Source organism: Indicator indicator, chromosome 3 (genome assembly GCF_027791375.1).
Source record: "Indicator indicator isolate 239-I01 chromosome 3, UM_Iind_1.1, whole genome shotgun sequence".
Taxonomy (NCBI): Eukaryota; Metazoa; Chordata; class Aves; order Piciformes; family Indicatoridae; genus Indicator; species Indicator indicator.
In genome coordinates this window covers 39994407-40008036 of record NC_072012.1, presented here as the reverse complement: position 1 = coordinate 40008036, position 13630 = coordinate 39994407, and the positions used below count along the sequence as shown (strand labels likewise).

The window sequence follows — 13630 nt, the reverse complement described above, 5'->3', positions numbered from 1 at the left end:
ACACAATATATTTTATCTTTTTAAGTAAGAATGGAAAATACACAGAAGATGAACAGTGAATGTTGAAAATGGTACTTGGACGAGCAAATTATTTTTATCCTTAATTTGTAGGTGGTTAATTTTTTTTTTCCTGAAACAAACAGGAAATTTTCTCACTAGTTTAAAAGTATGAGTACTGCCTTCAGAAGCTGTTTGCAGGACTGGGTAAGTTTATAAGATCAGTGAAGCAGACCTCATTAAGGCAAATAAGGTTACTGCTGTTCTGCAGTGTATTTAGGCTATAATCTGAGATCCTTCTAACAATACAAAATTGGTGGGCAAGGATGGTCCTTCCTGTCCAGGTTTCACTGGTTTCTTCTGGTGATATTGCCTGCTGTTGGTGATATATATCTTGGGTTTTTTTTCCTTGTGTTTTATTTAGGTTGCTGGCACAGGGGCTGCAGTTTACTCACCAGATACCAACCAAACACTCATATTTGGAGAAACACTTGTATAGGTACAGTTCCTCACCCAGGATGCCTTTCAAAGCTGGATTAGAACTGACTGAATTGCAGAATATGACTGTCCCTGAAGATGATAACATCAGCAATGATTCAAATGATTTCACAGAGGTGGAAAATGGCCAAATAAATAGGTGAGTATTTTTCCACTGATATTGCCTGTGCTAAGAAACACACTGTTTAAAAACAGCATTCTAATTTTCAGTATATGTCTTGAATTATTCATTATCAAGTCATGCTCCATTTGAAGACGTAATTTGAATTTCATATGTGACATCTGTTGGGCATAGGCTGCAACAGCAGATAAAGCAAGCTGAGTGACAATTTATTCATCGTTTTGAATCTTTCAAATTAGTCTAATAAAAAGCACAAACATACAATGTAACAAAAAGCCAACATTTTGAAATGTCTGCTCGCACATAGCAAAGAAGTAATAATAATTAATACAATTAAATCAAGGGCATAATTAGGAACAAATCTCTTTGCTGACCTTCGATCTCTGATAGAACAACTTTTACCAGCCTGACCACCTCCCTGCATCTAACCTCCTGGGAATTTACAGCTGGTGTAGTTGGCAGCAAATGTAGTCCTGGTCCACGTTTGCAATTCAGTGAGATAAAACCAGGCAGCAGCTGTGCCTCCCTGAGGCAGCGATGGCAAGAAGATGGCAAAACAAAGACTTGCACCTAACTCGTCGAGTTTTAAAAACGCATTTCTTAGTATCAGTGAAAACCTTTAGGTTTAAATTATTAAGCTGTTGGGCTTTCCTATGAGCTATACAGTCGTTTCCAAAGAGTGGGCTGTTCCACCTGACAGAGGTCCTTCAGGCCTTCCTACCAGCCTCCAACAGGTGCTGAGCTGTCCTGTTTACAGAACAGACCTGCTGACAGACCCTGTTTGGGTTCTGAGAGGTGTAAAACAAGAAGCTGTTCAATCAGACTTCCTGTTCAAATATTGCAAACCAAGGTGGAGCACACCAGCTGGCCAGTGTCTGTATAGGGATCCAGCACTGGTGCTGCTGAGAAGCCGCTGGTGGCATCATCCTGCTCCTTAACTGCTGGGCTGCCACCACCTGTGTTTATGGTCTTTAAATAAACCTCTTCCCTTGCCCTTTTCCTTTTGGAAGTAGCTTCTCTGTCTACTTGGAGAAACTCCTTCTAGAGTAATAACAAAATTAAGACCTATTTTTTTTTCTAAGTGAGGGTAGAATCATACGGCACTCACAGCCATGCAGGTGGGCAGGGAGCTTGGTGGCTGGAGTGGGAGTAAGCACATGGAGTTGGCCATACCATGCACATAGCAAAACTAGCCAGCTGTACCCTGGGACTGAGCAAGGGGCTCTGGTTTGTGGCACGGGTAAGGCCCCTCAGCAAGAGTGTGTCAGCCTGCTCGCCCCACCACCCACCTGGGGGAAGTCCTGGGGCTGGCGCCAGCTGCACCGTGTAGGGGTGCGACCGCAACGCAGCTGCACTGATGAAGATTAGAGCTGGTCAGGAATTTTCAATTCTCTGATGCAACTGCTTTGATAAAAAGTGGCACAACAAAACACAAACCACTTCTGTAACAACAACAAAAAAAAAAAAAAAACAACGTAGAGAAAGACAAAAAAAAAAAACCAAAAACAAAACCAAAACTTTGCCAAACCAACCCAGTTCCAGTTTGGACTTGCTGGATTTACTGCTGCCTTTCTTTATAAGGCAAGGAGCTCAGGAGCTGACAGTGGTAAATTCACTCTCTTGAGCCTGCTGAGGATTTATATCCTTGAGAGAGGGAGTGGCTGTACCAGTCTAGCTGCACCTCTCCAGCATTTTGGCTGGTGCCACCGGTAGCTGTTACAAAGCAAAAATGCTTTTAGTGCTTTGTCTTTCAGTTGAACATTATGGAGGGTTGGGAAGGAGGGAACTGTATGTGCCTAATCCTCTGCAGTCACAATGGGCTCTGTGGAGTTAGGGTGTAGTATGTGTGGCAAGGTCTGGGTTGGATCCAGGCTGCCTGCAAAGGTAAGAAGAAAAGTGGGATGAGCAAAAGGCTCCAGAAATCCAGAGGCATAAGTTTATTACTGTTCTAGCTCTTAAGGCAGGAAAACATATTCCACAGTTTTCCATTTCTTTCTGGATAACTTTTTTCCTCTTCAGACTATTATTTGGCTGTAGGATGTAGCACAATATGGTTGACTATTCTTCCTCTGCTGAGGTGCTCGTGTAAGAGCCATGTACCCAACACATGAGTATTTTGGCTTACATAGCCAGGTGCATTCATGTTCCCCTCCATTGTTAGCTTGGACTGGCCTTGGCTTCCAAGCACAGCAGCACACTGGCACAGGCCTGATAACGTTCCTTTGGGCTGAGGCTATGGCTGAGCCACCCATGGTTGCTGCCCTGTGCAAGCACCTAATTGCTGGCACAGGTGATGAGCAGGTGGGGAGACCCTCCCCTATGCCAAATGCATCCTGCAAGGTTGTGGTTATTCCCTTTCCATGACATTTGGCAAACACCATGTCCCCATGGCGTAAGAGATTAATGGGCGTATGGAAGAACACATTTTGTACTGTCTCACACATGGTGAGAGGCATTGTGAAACTCCAAAGTCCAACAAAATCAGTGGGACTTTTTCTGTTGATTTCACTTGAGCTTTAGATTAGATCTGTAATTTTCAATTAACATTTTGTTGTTTCAGTCTGATTTTGTACTTTGTATTTCATGTTAACCTATTTTGGTTTTGCCGGTTCATCATTTTTCAAGCTCAATGTAGAATGTAGTTTTTAAGGGTCTTTTGGAGAATGTACACCAAGGAGAAGCTGATTCTAGGTCTAGTTGTAAACTCCAAATATTTCTTGATCTTGGAAAATAATTTCCTAGTTCATGTTGAATTTTCACCTTTTCCTGGGCCTAAATATGCAGGTGTATATGTAGTTGGAGATGTTGTTTGAAAGGGTCTGTACTGGAGGGGCTTTTCTTTGTATGCAGATGTTAAATCTCTTCTGAGAACTTCAATAAAGATACTTGCATCAAATCCAGACATGGATTTGGTGACTTTTAACAGTGTATCCTGGCTATAAAACTTAGCTGTCTCTGCACATAACTGTAAACCCATATCTAGATGACTTATTCCTTATCTGTAACTATGATGCTGCCCTGGGGAAGCTGCTGGATGAATGTCTGTCTTGGTGTACAGCTACTAGTAAATTAGCAGCAGCCTTTGTTCAGTTAACAGGGTTGTAAGTAGGTATACCCAGATCTGGTCCAAGTTTAATAGTGTTAAGTCAGATCAGGGTTTCTTCTGTATTTCTTGTTCCTGCCTGGAAATCCTTTCCTTTTCTTGAATCAATGCTTGGTTTAAGAAGCTACCTAAGGATAAAGTTCTATCATCTGGGCAAAACTAGCTTTCCTTAAGAAATATTTTAAGGCATTGTCAAATATTACTTTAATTATGTTTAAACATATCTGAGATGGCTAAATTGGTTTTGGCTAATGCTGTTTAGCCAGATATATTGCCTTAATCAAACATTTTTCATTTAAGTCCTTTAATAATTAAAATTGGAAACCACGGTAAAAGATGATCCTTTTAAAACCACTTTAACAGTCAAACCTAGTTTCTACTTTGTTCTAAATCAAAACAGGAAAAGAATTAGATAAAGAAATTCTTTCCAAGCCAACCATGAGGCTTCATGCCACAAGGATGAGCTGATTGGGTATTAACGTATCTGAAAAGTTTTGTATAAGCTGTTCATACTTGGCTGTGTTGTAGGAAACACAACACAAAAGCAGAAAAATAGAACAGGTTATGTTTTTTGATGCTGAGTAAAGCTTTTGAGGCGAAGAAAACAAACAGCACAAATGGATTTTGTGATTGTCAGGGAGTCACAAGGTTTTGGTAGCACAGACGGTCCTACTGAGCATTTCCACAGCACCTGTCACAGTAGCTTCTAGTCCTTGGGAGGGCTGCAAGAAGCTGGAGTAAACAGTTACTTCATTTAATCCATGTCATATTTAGGTCAGATATACAACGTTCTGTGACAATGAATAGCTCATTTTCTAAGCACAAATCTTAAGCAGAGCGGATGGATGTCACGGTTTAACTAGAAATTCCAGTATTTCAACATATGTTCCCTTTTATATGTTACAGGGGAAAAGAAAATCCCTCAAACTAAATTAAAAAAAAAGTTTAAAAAAATTACAAAAACTTGGGAAAATTTGTTTCTGTTGAATTAATTGGATTACCTCCCCCCTACTTTTTTTACATCTATTTTTTTATGTTCTGTAGTGTATACCATTTATGGAAAACTTAGGCTGTCATGCAGTACATCTGTATTACCTGCCAAATGTGGTCCCAAGGCAACTTTCTTGTCTGGACTTGCAGGTTAAGTTGCCCACAATAGCAAATGCAGCACAGCCTCTGGATCAAGCAGACCCCACAGTCCCCATCGCTGCTCAGCATTCTGAGCAAGTCATCCTGGGGCTGGGAGGCAGTAGCTAGGAAGCACCCTGTAAAAAAGCTGGGCACAATGCTATGTACCTTGTGATTTGGGAGCCTGGTAAGCACATTCTCCTGTCTGACTTTGCCCTCCCGTACACATCACAGCCTAAATGGAGAAAAATGCGCAGTGTGACAAGGTAAACGTGGGGTGGATGAGGAGAACAACTTGTAATAAAAAATGAGAGGCTTGGCCGTAAGCCCAGCCTGTTTCCATGTAGGACTAACTCAGAAGAAAGTACTTTGAATCAATTTATCAAATCAGACTGGTTTTCTAATAGGTCCCATCCAGAAGGAAATAATGTGTTTGTTGGCCGAAGAAGATACTGGTTCTCCAAAAGCTGTTTGTTCTGACAGAAGTATTCAAATGGAAAGTCCCATGGTCACTTTTTGTTCAAGCAATATTATTCAAGAGTTGTCTTTATCATGTGTTAGTTCTTTAACAATGTTTTTTGTCAGCAATTATGGCAATAATAACAGTATCTGCAAATTTGTTATCTTTGTAAAATTATTACGGGGTGGGGAGCAAACTGGCTGCAAAGGGATGAAAAGTAGAGGGAGCAGACCAGTTACTTCTATCATAACTCTGACAAAATCTAAAATGACACATGATCTCCGTAAATGACAGAAAAAGGCAAAGCCCACAGATGTTCCCAGCAGCACTTACAAATGCAAAAGAGACAAAACTCTTCTCTGTGCTCCTGCCTGTACAAACTGCCTGCGGGGTGTTTCGAGAGAGAGCTGGAATGTCTTTTTCAAACTGTTCACACTCTGCTGCCTGTGTTCAAGAGATGGGCTTTAAACTGACACACTAAAAAAAAAAAAATCACACAGTCTGAATCAGCTTGAGATTTTATTCTATGAGGATGAAATACCTACATGGTGAACTTTGGAGAGTTACTTTTCGATCACTCTGTCTTAGAAGCAATTAATTTTTACTTCTTCAGAGGGTGGGGGAGATTCAGCTATCCATTCCAGCTGCATTAGGATTGGTAAACCTGGCATGGTATGGCAGCAAATTAGATACTGAAGTTAGTAGTTTCCAATATATGGGAGAAGCCTATAGCAGGTTTTTACTGATACCAGAAAAGTCAAGGCAGGCCAACAGGTGGGAGTCCAAATGACAACAAAACCAGCAGAAGTCCTACATGTATTTTGCCAGCTATGTCCAGATTTAAGGGATAAACTCAAAATGTGTACGTAGTACCCAAAATGTTAAAAGCACTGGGCACAGTCTGTCATCTGTGGGAGCCAAGTCAGCAGCATTGCAACTGTGTAATTTGGCATACACTTAGACGCTGGGCTAGCACCTATCACTAGTAATTAGGTCACACTTGGGGTAGTAAAGAAGTTTGATGGAGCTCTGGTTTTGTGTTATATTAGCAGCCTGAATACTTCTGGATTTGCTCAATGATGCAGTCTTGAGTCACAATTCAAACTATACATTCCTGGCCAGTAGAAGTTTCCAGCTGCGGGAAAGGACAGCAGTGTTTCTCTCTGTTCAGCATGTTGTTTGTCTGTTTTAATTTAAGAAGAGCTACCTTAATTTACCTACAACAAAAAGAGTCTCTGACAACCTGGTGACAGCCCCTGGTTAGATCTGTAACATGTACAATGGCTGATCCTGTGCAGCCTAAGAACCATCTGTGGATTAATGAGGATACCAAGGACTTAATTGTGCATAAACCTTCAAAAGATGAAATGCTGAAAGAATGTTCTATACAAACTAAAATGTTTGCTGAAGAGAAGATCTGGGAGTAAATAACAGCTCATCCAAATCAGAGGTGTCGTAAATCCCAAGGATACTGACACAGCTGCAGGAGACAAATCTTGTTCTTATGACTGCAAGTTCCTAAATGTGGATATATCAAGGATATAAACAAGTAAAGGATTCAGAGAAAGAAAAGTTGTTTATTCAATGTTTCCCTGTACAGACATGTCTAAATTTTGCAGTTTGGTAAATTCGGTATTGAGTTCTGAAAGACACTTAAATGAAAGTGCAGTAGCCCAGAATGGTGCTCCAAAAGAACACATCACCTGATTGAGGATGGTCTGGATGCATGCAGCATCTCTTCCTCCTCTTAACTCTGGCCATATGGACCTTATCGTGGCAGTTTAGGGTTTCTCAGGGTGCCATGCCATAACCCAACACTGAGGGGACAGACAGACTCTTTAAGAGATCCTTTATGGAGTCAGCACTAAATCATAGCAACAATTCTTTTTTTTTTCATATTGGGATATTATAAATGTAGGACAGAATTTGTTATTAGAATGGCACAGGATTTCTACAAGCAGAATCAACATAGTACAGTCTGTAAGTAGCATAATAGAGAATTTATAATGCAGCTTAACTTATGATTTCTAATCACTTGGACCCTCTGCAGATCAGGTCAAATCTTAACACATATTTTTCTGTATCAGTGTGGCAACCATAGTGTAGACTCAAAAATCATCTTAAAAAATACAAATCACTCCCTCAGTCCTTGAAAGAAGCAGAAGACAGTGGAGGTGTCTCTGGTCCCTGGAGGGTCCCACATCTCACTGTCCAGCAGCAGCTCCAGTCCAAGTTCCCCACGTAGGACTCGTAACTGCTTGATTGTACAGAGAGTATTCTCAGTGCTGTTACATTTCCCTCTTCTGTGAGGGGTCATCACCACTGCCTGCCAGGCTGGGTGCCTGGGACCTTCAAGTCTGGCAAGGAAGTGAGTAATCAGGCTGACGCCTAGAAGCCTTGAGGGCCAATAGTGGGGGGAAGAATAAAGCTATTTGGTTTGTCTGCTTGGTTCACAGGACCTTCAGGACTTGATAATGAGGAGAAGAGAATAGATATGTGACCCACTCAGTTACAGGGAACAGCTTCTTGTCTTATAAAATGGTGTTAGTTATGTTAACCACATGAGCAGGCGTTGGGGGAGGATGGGTATCGGTCACATACATGTCCACAGGACACCTGGAGAAGTATCTCCCCTTCATATCTGTGAAAATAAATCTCTTCCCTGTCCACAAAATTGGTGCTGCTGCTTTCCTAAATCTTCTTTAAAAACATTCTGTATATATAGATTTATTTGGATGTTGTGCTAGTGTAACTTTTCTTGATGCCAAATGTCTGTAGGTATCAGTGGAGCTTAATCTGACTCACTAAACAGTTACAAGTTTGACCTGGTTTTGCATATAGTCTTTATATGTTGCATATTTTGTAATCACATGCTGCTGACAGAATTAATGCTTTCACATTTCCTAAACACCTGCTGGAAATAAATCCTCTCACTTCTTTCAGTAAGTTTATTTCGGATCGGGAAAGCAGAAGAAGTCTCACAAACAGCCACCTGGAGAAGAAGAAATGTGATGAATATGTAAGTCTCAGTTGTTGTTCTTTTCCCTGTCAAAATGAAATACATGTTGTGTCTGCCATGGGCTTTTAGATAGTGTCTTCAGATGTGCTGGGCACACACAATTGTAACTGAAATTCAGGTTCCACTTAGGAACTGCCAGTGCTGACCACTCAAAGGAAAAAAACTGGAAAAAACACACCCCAAGCATTTTGGTTGAGTTGAGGCAAGGGAATCCCTCTAGCCTGTGTTAGGCAGGAAATCCTGACGGTTCCTGATGGTCTTACAATATAGTGCCTAAGATGTTTCACAGGCACAGTTAAAGACAAGGTTTAAAATTGAAAGTGTGGTATGAGTTGTGTATTGCCTACACCATTGATGTCAGTTGGCAAAATCTATAGGACCGCAATCAAGAGTGTGGCTGTGACAGGGTTCAGTGATGCTTTTCCTCTTTCAAACCAATTTAAATTACTTCCATAACAGTAGTTACTTTTCTCTGATATACTGCAAAATGCTTAGTTTGAAGCATAGATGCATTTCTCTGCTCTGTTCCAAGTTGTTGCTGACCTGTCTGTCTTTACTTCTCCAGATCCCAGGAACTACTTCGCTGGGGATGTCTGTCTTCAACCTCAGCAATGCGATTATGGGCAGTGGGATTCTGGGTCTTGCTTTTGCCTTAGCCAACACAGGAATTCTCCTTTTTCTGTAAGTATTTGCATGGTGAGCAGCTGATCCCCATGCAGTTTCATTGTGTTTCAAGTAGACTGCCACCAATCAGAGGCTCTTACACTCCATCTTTAATTCAAGCCTGAAAATGTTAGCTACAAGTTTTGGACATTTTTTTCCCTTTTTTTTTTTTTTTTTTTTTTTTTTGGTGGTGGGGAGAGGGGACTGGGAAAGCCACTACTTGTAATGCTAATTAAGTCCATGTTATTTACTACAGACCTGAGCCTAGCTAGGGATTTGTCTTATAGTACACATACATAGAAATACTCAGTGGCAGTAGTTGCAGTGGGATAGTTCTTGCTTGTGTCACAAGATCTCTGGAACTTTCGTCAAAGCATGGTGCAATAACTACCCTTTTTTTAACCCAAGAAAAGAATATTTATATTTTTTTATATATTACATATAATATTTTCATCTCGCTCCTACAGTTTCTTCTGTGACAGTCCTAGAGAGCCAACATAAATATAGCCAAGATTTTAGTATTAAAAGAGTACTTCAGCAAAGGAAAGAAAAAAAGGAGGCATTTTGCAAAAGAGAATTTTATAGCTTAACAATGAAATGGTGCCAGTGAATGAGTAAGACACAGAGCTGTTCTGTGTTATTCTGGATTGCAGTATGAGACATTTCATTGTGAAAAGCAATTGTTAGGAAATCAGCCGGGAATTGTGTGCCAATTCCAGTGATAAATGTTCATTGAGGGAGAAAATACAATAATCTACAGTGTCTGAGGACTGTTCAACACAGTTACTGAGTTTACAGATTACTCTTAAGAGGTGACATTTCTTGGATGTCAACTCTAAAAATACAGGACTTTGTTTATTACTTAATTTTTTGGGACATTCATAATGTAAGCCATGTACATAGCAGAGTGGATGGTGAATAGCCATCTGTTCTGGGGGTTTTATGCCAGGACAGCTACATCCATGCTGCTAGCTTACAATTTGCTGTGGTTGGGTAAAATCTAGAAATAATGAAAGGAGTTCCTCCATTTATATTAAGAATGTACAAACTCTCATAATTGTGTTGTGACCAAACTAGGCTATAAAGTAGCTGGAGTATATTGTACATGTTTCTTAGGTTATTTTATTTTTGCTGCTTTTTTTCACCAAACCCTCTAACCTGCATGTGATACTCCACCCCTGCTCTGACAGGCATACCTCTGAGGGCACAGACTGGTAGCTGCTAAAACTTCTGTAATCAGAAAAAAAACAGTCCCCTTTCTTCAGCCTTGTTACCTCTTCTGTGAGAGTCGTGTCTCAGCCAAGGGGCATCCTCAGTTTCTCCTCTGCGCTTTAGTTTTCTACAATCTCATCCACTTCCCATTCTTTCAGTAGTTTTTAATGCAAGTTAAGTGCAGTATGAAAATTTGCTCTGAAGCATGTAAAAAGGCAGTTTCTTTTAAGTAGATCAGACCAGTAATGTGAACACCAGAGAAATTTCTAGTGATGCATGATGGTGCGTGGGTTCACTTTGGCCCAAGTAGTGAGTGTATAGGTCTGTACCACTACACTGTACAAAAAGCTGCCAAACCTGAATGTAGGGATTCTATACAATAAATAACAGCATCATTCTCTACAGAATTAACTCTGTGTTAATTCTACACACATGGACAATTGTTTCTCTTGGCTTTATAATGCCTTTAGATGTGTTGGCCTGGAGATAGACCAGCCTGGTGAGATCACAGGTAAGGAAGCTAGCAGGACCTAACTGACCACGCAAGCAGAGCTTTCTCCTTTGAAGCCTGGAGAGACAGGATCCTAATGTGGTGTCTGTTGTTGCATTTGAAAGTTGAATGGCTTGAAATGTTTCTTTGTCATGCAATAATTTCAGAGTTAAACTGGGTCCAACAGTCTTAGATCTTTTCTCACACTCACTCAATGCATTTTTCCCATAAATGTATTGCTCCACTATCACTGTAACAGATAGATTTAAGAAACATTTCTGCTTTACAAGTGATCAGAGTCTTAGCAATACTTTAATTGCTTTTTGAACATGAGAAAGCACTTAAATTCATTGCTCTTAAGTAGCACAGTTCTGGAAAGTTTCTAGGTGCTTTATCCAGTGCTGGCATACACCAACCCTGAAAAGCAGAAAGCAGAGGCAGGAAAATCAAATAAGCATTTTCAGTGCCAGCAAAGCAGACCCAGCTTGATCCATACTCACAGCTTTTAGGCTTCTGCAGTGTGAAGTGTGCACTGCTATGCACACCTGGATCAGTTCAGATCCTATATTCTTGGCATAAGACATGCAAAATAACATGGCAATGAGTGTATACTCTCACATCCTATTTGCATAACTCAGTGCCATAGCAAAGTGTCACACTTTTTAGGCAAAACAACTGAGCCCAGAGGAACTTAATCTCAGTATTGTTGATAACTGCAGCCTAGACCAAAGAAGAACATCCTTTTGTGTATGTGAAATGGGAGAAAACTTTTTTGCAGAAAGATGTTACAAAAGGCTTGGAAAGTTAGAGATAGGTCAGGCCACCTTGCGACGTCAGGAGCACTTATTGTTGCCTGTGGTTTCATCCTGGAGAGCCAGGACCAGAGTGATGGATCATGTTGCAGAAACACAGGCTGGCCACATGCAAGGTGCCTTCAACCTTCATTTAGCCAGCACTGCGTGTGATCTGAAAAACCCTGCTGAGGCACAGAGGCTTGATAGATGAGACTGCAGCTGAAGTCTCACACTCCTTTCTACAGCTGCTTCTGCTAGGGTTGTCTGGAAGCAGTCATGAAGCTGCAACCTAACTCCTCCAGAGGTTTAGGGCAATCTGAGACTGATTCTCTGGGAGGCTGTACTGCTGCAAACCCTGTGCTCTGCCATACTTTTCTGCACCCAGTAACTTATAAGGGTTCAGAGCTGTTCTGTGCATGAGCCTCATGGGTCTTCTGTTCCAAAGTTAGGGACATCACAGAGGGCTGGGGCCAATGCATGCTTCAGCTGACTGGGTAATGTGGCAGCTGGGAGCAAACAGCAATGGCATTGCAGGAACAGTTTGTTCTTCCCAGCACTGTACCAGTCCCCTGCACTAAACTGTTTATTCTGGATTTGTGGGGGGGAAGGTGACTTTTATATCTTCTGGTTGCTTGCATAGCTGGCAGTACTTCTTTAAATGCAGGAAAAAGAAAAATTAGGGGAGTGCTTTTGGGAGTGCAGAGCAAGCTCCCCTGCTTCTGTTTTGAATTTGTGCAGAGTGAGCGGCACAGACTTTTTCATTCCTTTCCAAGGGGTGGTTCTGGCATGAGTACTCCTGTCCATACCACAGTACTAACACAAACAAGTTTTTCATATAGTCCTAATGAAAATGCCAAGTGTCTCTGTAAGAACCCTATGGAGAGCTAAGGACAACAGATCAGATAAATACCTGGCTGCTTGGGAGTGTTATTTTTACTGCTGCAAAGGCTCCATGAGCTCAGACCCTGAAAAACAGGAGTTTTTAATATTAAAATAGACTTGATGCTGGCATGTGGAGCTGGAGCCATTTGGGGCTGGGAGTGAGTCAACCCAGCAGCCAAGTACTGGGGGCTGTGAGCACCATGCCTGCAGGCAGACAGGGGTGTAACAGCTCTGTAGGGAATACGGGCAGGAGCAGGGCTTAGCAAATCTGTGAAAAACAGAGCAGAGTGACCTCAGCCAGTGCAATGTCTCTTCCCTTCTCCTCCTTGAGGAGAAACACCCTTTGGGCTGTACAAAGAGTGTGTTGTTATTGTCAACCATCATTCTTTATTGGCAAAAGAGCAATTTCTCCTAGAATCTCTTTATGTTTCTCTCTGCTCCTCTGGTCCCAAGAAACTTGTGGTTTATTATTTGGCGCTGAAGTATTTCTAGTCTAAAACTATTAAAAAGTCAGGGGAGGTGGCTTCTCATCCTGTTCTTTATAAATATTCCTATGAAAAAGATGTATTGCTGTCTATCTATGACAGCAGTTTGTCTTCTCTTAAATTTTGGGCTTGTTTTTCTCAGTGTCCTGAGGGTAGTTGTCATAATAAAAAGCGGAATTGCCAACAGATTATCTGAATGCTCGTCACACATCATGAAAACATCATCAGGTCTTTGTGTGTCAGAGTGTTGGAAGGGAAGGCACACATGGTGCTTGGCTTAAAGACATAGAGCAATAAGCAAATGTGGTTTTATGCACTTAGCCCCCAGCACTGACTAATTATCCTTTGTGCCAGCAAGTTCTCTACATAAACAGTTTGGTCATTACTTCCTGCAGTTCTTCTGTGTGAAGTCAAATTATGGATCACAGCAGACCAGGAGTGACATCAGTGAGGGAATACCAGTCCCCACCTAGACAAAGTATAAGCCTTTGGTTTCTGCCTTTATTCCAAAGGAGAACCAGCTGAGCCTTAATTTCTGTCTTCTACCCTCTCCTTGGGCACTGAGAGGCACGTAAAAAGCCATTTTGGCACCTGTTTGGTAGCAAATGAAACATGTCCTAGGAAAACGTGCTTCCATTTGGTATGGAAGTCCTTAAATAGAGGATGTCCCTTTGAAATCTCTGCTTCCAGAAAAAAGTCTTTAGAGTGTATGGTGAGGGACATACTTGGCTCATCCCTGCTCTGATTAAATCTTGATTCTTACCTGCTAAGATATCTT

The 13630-nt window shown here is 41.3% G+C and overlaps 1 protein-coding gene across 1 annotated transcript in view; it reads left to right on the top strand.

Moving 5' to 3' along the window:
- The first annotated feature begins 515 nt into the window (after positions 1-515).
- Positions 516-13630, top strand: part of SLC38A1 (solute carrier family 38 member 1) — a 28319-nt gene continuing 15204 nt past the window's right edge. Inside the window, exons 1-3 of the mRNA XM_054399593.1 lie at positions 516-634; positions 8251-8326; positions 8892-9007. Coding sequence (XP_054255568.1) covers positions 516-634; positions 8251-8326; positions 8892-9007 — 311 coding nt within the window. The remainder of the gene's footprint in view (positions 635-8250; positions 8327-8891; positions 9008-13630) is intronic.